The sequence below is a fragment of the Branchiostoma floridae genome, chromosome 2, assembly GCF_000003815.2.
Source record: "Branchiostoma floridae strain S238N-H82 chromosome 2, Bfl_VNyyK, whole genome shotgun sequence".
Taxonomy (NCBI): Eukaryota; Metazoa; Chordata; class Leptocardii; order Amphioxiformes; family Branchiostomatidae; genus Branchiostoma; species Branchiostoma floridae.
In genome coordinates, this window is record NC_049980.1 from 24580697 (window position 1) to 24590175 (window position 9479).

The 9479-nt window shown below is 44.6% G+C and overlaps 2 protein-coding genes across 2 annotated transcripts in view; one reads left to right on the forward strand and one right to left on the reverse strand.

The window, feature by feature from the left end:
- Positions 1–1186: 1186 nt before the first annotated feature.
- LOC118409086 overlaps positions 1187–9479 on the reverse strand; it is a 10596-nt gene continuing 2303 nt past the window's right edge. Inside the window, exons 2-4 of the mRNA XM_035809951.1 lie at positions 5505–7344; positions 2175–3069; positions 1187–2022 (exon numbers count right to left, since the gene is read on the reverse strand). Coding sequence (XP_035665844.1) covers positions 1355–2022; positions 2175–3069; positions 5505–7142 — 3201 coding nt within the window. The 5' untranslated portion in view covers positions 7143–7344 and the 3' untranslated portion in view covers positions 1187–1354. The remainder of the gene's footprint in view (positions 2023–2174; positions 3070–5504; positions 7345–9479) is intronic.
- The window catches only part of LOC118409087 (dnaJ homolog subfamily C member 7-like), a 2458-nt gene continuing 2046 nt past the window's right edge, over positions 9068–9479 (forward strand). Inside the window, exon 1 of the mRNA XM_035809952.1 lies at positions 9068–9301. Within this exon, the coding sequence (XP_035665845.1) occupies positions 9068–9301 (234 nt within the window). The remainder of the gene's footprint in view (positions 9302–9479) is intronic.

Consider the following 9479-nt stretch of genomic DNA (forward strand, 5'->3'; position numbering starts at 1 on the left):
CTTTGGTTAAGTTGCCTTGAGTTACTTATGTTTGATATGCTATGCCAGTGGCAATACAGTTTAAAAAGCTGATCTGAAGCATGCGTAAAGTCAGCGGCATTGCTGACTGATTTTAGGGAAAGATGTCGCTGTCTAATAGTGTGTCTATTGATAAACTGCACCGACAGCACTGATTTTATCCATCCTTACTTTCATTTCAGATGATAGCAGCTTCTACACATTCCTGTAACGCAACCTGTTACATGACATAGGACAGTTGTTAGCACCCCTCCAATCTGTGTAATCTGTGTATACTCCAACATGAATATTGATTATGGTGTGCTCTCTTAGAAACAACGCTTGAAGTAATATGACCTCTTCACCACGAGACATGGAGTTGAGTACACGTTCACTCTAATACTAACATAATTCTAGGGTACAAAATTGGCAGCATCGACGTCTACAGTCTCTGCCAGTCTCAGTCCGTTCAACAGCATCAACACAACCGTTCTATTTCATTACTTTACCGTTGTTTATTAAGACAACTGCAGAAATGGAGACAATTGCTCAAAATGTATTTTTTTAAAGGTTAAACCAAATCCAAAAGGCAAGTTTCTTAGAAACGGTTGCTAGGAATCCTATTGCCGTTGGTAAATAGCGACATTTTTATGTGGCATTCTATTTCAAGTTACATGGCTAAAATTGCGAAATGGCATGTCTCGTGTTTTTTCCATAATCTAAACGATTTTTGAACCAAGCACATTAGCTACTTTACTTAATTTTTGGCTTACATTTGGCAGCCTGGACAATAAGCAAATACTCGCACTGTACAAGACGTGCGGTTTGCACTCTCTCCGCTAGGTGATGCTATAGGCCTTTTTCCTGAACTGGGAAGGTAGGGATGAACGCGTTGCAAGAGATACTAGTAGTATGTCTGTAAAAACACCTTTCTTCACATGTCACTATCAGCTACGACTTCATTTCATGAGGCAAGTTTTCGCATGGTGACAATGTCAAGTATCCGAAGTCAGTATAGTGTACAAAGGAATCCTCCTAGTTGAAGATGAGTACTTAGCATAAAGTCCTACTTATGCGAGAATAGCAAGCTTGGGATGGATGGAATTCAAGCCTCACATTCTGATAACAAAGTCTGCTGACTTTCCACCACAGCTCATGTCTACACCACAAAAGGAAACAACACAGACTATTCATGTTCATCATCATCATTTATTGTTTGACTTTGACACAAGGTGTTGGCAGGAATGGTTTTCGTATGAAAAACTTGTAGATCGCCTGCAACCTACGATTACCTGATTAAGATACAACAATGTGTCTTTAAACACTGAGTAGTTACATGATAAAGTGAACAGTGAAGTTATACAAAGTGAAATACAAATCTGCTTTTGTATGGGGTGCTATTTGTGTTAAGATTTACGTTCACGTTGACATTCACGTCCACGTTTACATTGATATCGGCTTCATCTGACATAAAGTCCCTGAACTCTTCCATTCTGAGTTCCCGATCGTACTGCGCCCTCTCTACAGGATCGGACAGGGTCTTGTGTGCCTCTCCGATCGCCTTGAACTTCTTCTCCATGGCGATTTTCACGTCGTCAGTTGCCCCCACTTGCTTGTCGGGATGACACTTTAGCGCCAGCTTACGGTACGCCTTCTTGATCTCGTCGTCAGTCGCGAAGCGTTCCACCCCGAGAGTTTGGTAAAAGTTCGTCTGCATGCTCAACTTCTGCTCCCGTCTGGCTTCACGGAGAAGTTTCTCGTTCTCAGGTGTCGGGTTCAGCTTGCAGAGTGTCTCGAAGTCGCGGATGGCCTCTTCAAAGCACTCGGTCTCCATGTAGCATGTGGCCCGACGAGAGACGGCTTTGACGTACGATGAGTCCAGCTCGATAGCTTGTGTGCAGTCCCGAATAGCGTCATTCAATCGGCCCAGCTTGACACAAACTGCGGCTCTGTTGTGTAGAGTTTGGCGTTGGTCAACTTGTTTTCGGGGTCGATTGTGAGTGCCTCTGTGTACAAGTCGTAGGCCTTCTCATATTCTCCTGACTTGAAGGCGACGTTCCCTTCTAGTTTCTTGGCTGCCAGCTGTGACAGCAGTTCCAAAAACGCGAGTGTTCTTTTATGGTCGGGCTCCAACTGCAGAGCTCTTTCAAACCTTGTCTGAGAGCCCTGCTCGTCACCGCCGTAGTGAAGGCAAAGTCCGTAAACATACAAGGCGTCTGCGGTCTCGTTAACTTCCAATGCTTCCTCGACGATGACCTGTGCTTCGGCGTAGTTTTTCTGTTGGGTGAAGATGTCTGCCTTCATGACCTTGTACTTGGTACACAAAGGCGCAATCTTCATCATTTTGTCCACGTAGAACACAACACGGCGCGAGACCACATTAGGAAGGTCCCTTTCAACCAGAGTCTGGAGTTGCGAAAGGTTCTTGGCGGATTTTAGAGCCTCTGTGATTTCATGGTCGTCGGGTTTCAGTTCAAGGGCGACCGTGTACGCCTTTATGGCGTCAGCGGGGCGACCAAGGGCCAGGAGACACTCAGCTTGTCGCTGATATCCTATGACGAACTTGCTGTCCACTTCTGTTGACTTCTTTGCGTCCGCCAGTGCCTCGGAGAACAAGCCCAGTCCCAGGTAACATTGGCACCGGCCGCTGTAGTAGCTTGGAGAAGTGGAGCAAAGTTCTAAGGCTTCGTTGAATTTTTCTAGGGCTTCATCGTAGTGTTGACGATTGAGGAGATTTGTACCTGTGTTTGCAGCTGCTGCAGCCTTCCGCCAGCTGATGAGAGTTGCAGCTCTGGTCGTGCGGGGCGTTTCAGCCGTATTGGCGGAGCGGTGGGGCGAGCAGACCCGAGGACGCTTCCCAGGGCGGCCCGTAGACAGGACGGAGGCAGACGACCAGGGCCGGTGGCTCGTGGTTTGACCTACAGGGGTCGATGTGTCCTCCGATTCCGAAGTTCTCTTCAGCGATTCGGTAGAAGTCGGGCACTCGTTGATGTCCATGTTCTCCTTGTCGTCTGGTAATTCAATGATGGTCGGCATTTCGACTGGTTTCTTGGTTCGTTCCGTTAGCTTCTTCTGTGTTGGTCGAAGAGCGAATGCTTCACTACCAAAGGACGCACCAATTTAAAGCCGTCGGCCCACCCTAGATAATTACGAATGACGCGCTTAACAGCAAACGTCATTGGCTCGACAGCTCATTTTGAACGTAAACAAGACGCCCAGTTCGGTATAATTGCCCAGGTAACAATTGTGTTGGCTTTGAGCCCGAGGGCAAATCGTTGGAACCCAAAGTTGCCGGGTCTTATTACACTCATATTTGGTCTTTGCATCTATTTTGACGAGTCAATGAGATGCATTATCACATAATGAATGTATCTATAGAGGATTGGAGCAAAAGCACCCAGGAATGGTTAACATTGAGCACTTAATAGTTTGGTCGTCATGACGTCAACATTGACCCCACTCCTTACCATATATGGAAAATCAACATGGCGGTCTTGCCATATATGGTGAATGTGTTCTTTATGATGCACTAAATGTGTTATCACGTGATAAAAGGTTTCCTCTAATTAGATACTATTCTGGCAGATGACCTTTCTATGAAAGTATGCAGGTATTACTAACCTTTGATTATCGATATACATATTCAGACTGATTTAACGACCGTTCAAAAAAATAAGTTTTCTCCTTCTCTCGGCTTCCTTTTCTCAGTCTCCCTCTCTGCCCTTCTTTCTCTCCCTCCCCCTCTATCTCTCTCTTTATGTCTTTCACAAAACTATCTCCTCATTTCATCACTCTTCCTCTATCTGAACCAATCTATTCATATTTTCATCCATCTACTTACCTACCAATCTAGCCGAATTAGTTAAAGTATAATGTATCAACTAGCAAACTATACTACACATATAACGTTAACGTTAACTGTACTAATCATGTAGATAATGTGGAATGTCAATACGAGTAGAAATTGTCTCGACAAGAATGCAGTGGAAACATTTGTCATATTTGCTGAAGGCCATGATTGGTGACAGTACGTGGCCCGGCACCTACACAGCACGCTGGGTGCCTTGCCTGACCTTGAGGGTAGATACAAGTGTAAGTAAACATCCGAGCTTCCTGAATATGACTCATGTAGTACACATTTTACATCTCCACGCCCTGCACCCACGCACTAAATTAACACTCTTACACCGATCGGTAGGTGGATTTGCCAATCCATCTCATATTCTTTTCATGTTTGATTTTATAGGTAAGGCCACAGCACGTAAACATTAACTTTATGGATGACATCATCTGCAGATTAAATCTAATTCGAGAGCGCAAAAAACAGGATAAAACACAAGATGTCTGCATCTTAAAAACAGAAATCATAAATACCGTAACAAGAATAGCAATGACAAAACGTGCGGGTATTACAGCCACCAAATTTTTTATTCTTGTATTCATGAAGTGCAGAAAGTGGCATTTTTTCCACAACAACTACACTTAAGACTACCTCTCCAGTACACAGTGGTAACGCTGTTACTTGTTAGAGTACACCCAAAGCTATTTTCCTATTTGCTTGATAATGGCCAGAGAGGAACGATATGAATTTACTTGTCCCTGAGTGCTGTACCTGAGTGCTGCGAAATTCTCTCGTGAAAAGTAAAATGTTAAGGTCTCATTCATTAGTTTTTTTCACTCCATTGAAAGTAATACGAAAATATATTTTTTTTACATGGGCGCGTTCATAATGAAGCTACAGAAAACTTCCTCGTATCATTCATTCTTTATTGCGCACATTTTCCCTTGATCATGAGAAAAATATTGCCAATGTCAAATAAACATACATTCTTTGTTTATAATTTAGTAATTACAAACTACACTTTGTCACTCCCCGCAAGAGGCACTCTCGCTCTTCGTGTACAACCGCACCACTCAGAACCTAGGACTGTGTACCTTCCACATTGCGCGCGGTTGCCAAACATTATCTGCTAATTTCTTCATTTCCAAACAAACTTTTACCAGTGTAACTGTTGAGATCAGTTGGGCAGACTGAAAGGGAATTTTTCACCACTAAAAAAACGTTTTTGGCTCCGAATAACTTTCTTGGCTTTACACCTGAATACTAATTGAATTAATCGTTAAACCCGAGTTCTTTAGGGATAACTAAAATGTTATCTCTCCGCCAAGTCCAAATACCATAGAACAGCGTTTTCTGATGCCAACTGTAGAATATCTACATGTAGATTTTAGATACATGTAACGATAACGATAATATTTTCATTTCCTCTATAGACTATGATATGACATTGTACCCTACATAAGCATCGTACTTCACTGAACAAAAGACAGATACATGTACTGTGTATAGTTATCAGAGTTTGTGATTTATTTGATTCACAAAAGCAATGAGAAGCACCAGTGAATGCAACATTGGCACCAACTCTCTTTTGAGTATAAAAACTGTACAACACATTTGCTTTGAAGTTATATACAGATTGACATACACGTGTGTATGTGCGCTATTACACATAGTGAAAAGTAAATCGACTTTTGTAAGGAGAACTCCTTGTTTGGCAGTTTACATTGACATTTACGTTTACATTTACATTCACATTGATAGTGTTTTCTCTGAGTTCTTTCTGTCTGAGTTCCCGATCGTACTGCGCCCTCTCTACAGGATCGGACAGGGTCTTGTGTGCCTCTCCGATTGCCTTGAACTTCTTCTCCATGGCGATTTTCTCGTCTGCGCTCGCCCCCACGTGTTTGTCGGGATGACACTTCAGCGCCAACTTACGGTACGCCTTCTTGATCTCGTCTGCCGTCGCGGAGCGCTCTAGCCCGAGAGTTTGGTAAAAGTCCGTCTGCATGTTTAATTTCTGTTTTTGTTTGGCTTCACGGAGAAGTTTCTCGTTCTCAGGTGTCGGGTTCAGCTTGTAGACTGTCTCGAAGTCGCGAATGGCCTCTTCAAAGCACTCGGTCTCCATGTAGCATGTGGCCCGACGAGAGATGGCTTTGACGTACGATGAGTCCAGCTCGATAGCTTGTGTGCAGTCCCGAATAGCGTCATTCAGTCGGCCCAGCTTGACACAAACGGCGGCTCTGTTGTTGTAGAGTTTGGCGTTGGTCAACTTGTTTTCGGGGTCGATTGTGAGTGCCTCTGTGTACAACTCATATGCCTTCTCATATTCTCCTGACTTGAAGGCGACATTCCCTTCCTCCTTCCTGGCTGCTAGCTGGCAGGAAGTCTCCAGAAATGCCAATGTTCTTTTGTGATATTTCTCCAGTTTCAGAGCTTTGTCAAACTTACTGTACGAGCCCTGTTCGTCTCCGCTGTGGTGGAGACAGAGTCCGTGAATGTAGAAAGCGTCTGCGCTCTCGTCAACTTCCAAAACTTCTTCAATGATAGCCTGTGCAGCGGCGTAGTTTTTCTGTTGGATGAATATTTCCGCCTTCATGGCCTTGTATTTGATGCACAGTGGAGACAAGTTCATCAGTTTGTCCACATGGGCTGCTCCTGTCTGTAGGTCTCGCTCTGCCAGACGCTGAAGTTTTGTGATTTCCTTGGCGTTTTGCAGCGATTTGGAGATTTCTTTGTCTCCCGCGTTCAGTCCGACCGCCACCGTCAACACTTTCACGGCCTCTGCCGGGCGTCCCATGGCCAGTAGGCACTCTGCATGTTGTTTGTAACCTGTGACGAACTGTGTGTCAGCCTTTGTAGAACTCTTGGCGTCTGCTAGTGCCTTAGCAAACTGCCCCAGTCCGAAGTAACATTGGCACCGGCGTGAGTAATAACTAGGGAACTTTGGGCACAGTTTCAGGGCTGCACTAAACTGCTTGGCGGCGTTCTTGTACTGACGGCAGTTGAGAAGCGTATTTCCGAGTTTGGCCGCCTCTGCAGCCTTACGCTGGTTGACTACAGTTGAGCTCGGTCTGGTTGTGCGGGGTGTCTCCGCCGTGTTAGCCCGTGTCGGGCGGAGCGGCGAGTCCACCCGAGGTCGCTTCTCGTTCGGCGACGAAATCTTGGCCGACGACCAGGGCCGATGGCTCAGCGTTGTTTGCCCGACTGGAGTCGAATCGTCCGATTCCGAAGGTCTCTTCCTTGATCTCCTCGGTGTGTTGATATTCTCCATACTGTGGGATAGGTTGGTAACTTCGACAGGCATTTTTGAGCTGTTTCTTGTATCGTGTGGTCTCTTGTCCGTGTGTGTGGATAAGTGCCGCGTCGAAACGTCCCCCGAAATTTAAAGGCGTCGGCCTATCCCCAACCGTTGCCACTGTGACGTGTGCGTGAACCCTCGAATAATCCGTTCTCCTTTTTTGGTCAGGAACCAGACGACCAGGTTGACCCTGTTTCCATGGCAAAGCCTGGGTTGGACGAAAACACATTATTCCAGACAATTACGCAGGGTAAGCCAACAGGCATTGCTCTTGGCGGTATACGGAGGGCTATCAAAGGGGTTGACGTGCACGGTAAAGTTAACGTTGAAATATAACATTAGAATAAAAGATCCTTCCTCCCTATCCAAATCATTGATGATCATGTATTTTGAGCATTTACTGAAATGCTTCTTACACTGGGTTCACAATAGGAATATATAAGTTATATATTCAGGGAAGTGGTCCATTAAGTTAGCATCATTTTCATAAAGTTATAGGAGAAATTCGATAGAAATTAGCAAAACGTCTTCGGCCGACTGAAATCACAAAAGCTGAGCTGCAAAAGTAGTGCAAAATATAAAAAGCAAACAGTGGAACAAATTCAACATTGATATGAATGTTATTGAACTTTAAAACACAAGAATATCGAAAGAACATCCTCTTCCAGAGCCCCAAGTTATCTGGCATCAATGCATCTGGCTTTGGGTCACGTACTGTATAAAGTTATCGTTACTGAAATTTAAGTTTGTGTAACGTTAATACACTGTACCTACAGAAAGAACTTAAGAAGGTGTCTTAGGACACAACTGTACAATGAATCCTATTGCCTTCTTTTTATAACCTAGTTAAGACAATATTGCATATGATAAATCAATAGCCATGACGTCACATACGGCCTAGTACCTGCTAACATGACCATATATGGTGACTACCAGGTGTGTCGTCACATCCTTGTAAATTATGTTGCTGAAAGCGAGGTCATAAAAGTTCATTAGACAAGAATGAACATTACATTTGGTAAAAGACAATTACAGGTTATTTTGAGATTGGCGAAGGGTTGTTCGACGTCATGGCTCGTTTAGCCATATTTGGTAGGGACGTGACTAACATGGCTACCACAAATCAACATCTCCAAGTATATGTGCACAACACACACTCAGCTTTTGTTATCATGCTGGCTAACGTTTTCTTTGTTACTGAAGATATCTAAATTCTACACAGTGGTTTTCAGTATTCTCCCGACATTCTGTAAATGCCTGAGGGTGGGGTCACTGTAGGTAATAATCTATGAGACATGTAGAGTTGATGCTACGACATGAGGACGAAAATCGGCATGCTAGGATAAAAGGCACATGAGACAAACATCACTAATCGTTGCTCCTGTTCGTCTGTACTTTATATATGAAAGATAGTGATGACATCTCCAGTACGGGGAGCTTCATGTTTTTACATAGCCAATGGGCCTTGAAAGACCTCCTTGATATAACATTAAACGGTGGGACTATTGTTTACTTTGCCTGGCATCTAGTTTTATTTGAAATAGGCTTCCGTTGAACTGTGTGTATACAGGGCTTCATTGAAAATTCGAGACATGCAGACGATAGCATGCTAATACAAGTCACCTGTGACCTTCGACCCACATAAAGTCCCACTAACAAAGCGGTTAGTCCACCCAGTCTGGGTGTTTAGAATAATGTGCCCTGGGGCTCCAACCGACCTGATCGTTTCCTTGGCAACTGTCCCAAAATGCATGCACTGTTTACGTTCAAAAAGGCAGGCGAACGAATGAGAGAGTACACCGTCACGGCAAAAAAGAACCGTTAGGGTTTTACCCTTTTTCAAAACTGGGGTGTTCTTATCCAGTGAAGCCTTTTGCTTTGAGGGGAGAAGATTGGACGATACAGTGCTGAGTGACCGTCAGTGTGCCAAAATGTCTACCACCACGGAGCAAGCAGACGACAAGGAGAATGCAGAGACCGACAAGGTTAAAAGACCTACAAAGAGAAGATCAGACGAAGGAGTAGGTGGTCACCAGAGACTAACCAACAGCAAGGCCTGGTCGTCGGCGTCCCGCAATGTGTCGTCGGACCACTCAGGGAAACGACTTCGGTTCAACCCGCCGCACCACGCCGTCAGCACACCGCAGACGCCCCGGTCAAAGAGAGTAACAACTCTTAACAACCATAGGAAAGCTATGGATGCTGCTAAACTCGGTAACACACTTCTTAATTGTGGACAACATCATAATGCCCTAAAGCACTTCAATACAGCGGTGGAGCTGTGCCCAACTTTCTCCAGTTTCTACTCTGGGCGGTGTGAATGTTACGCTGGCGGAAGCTAAA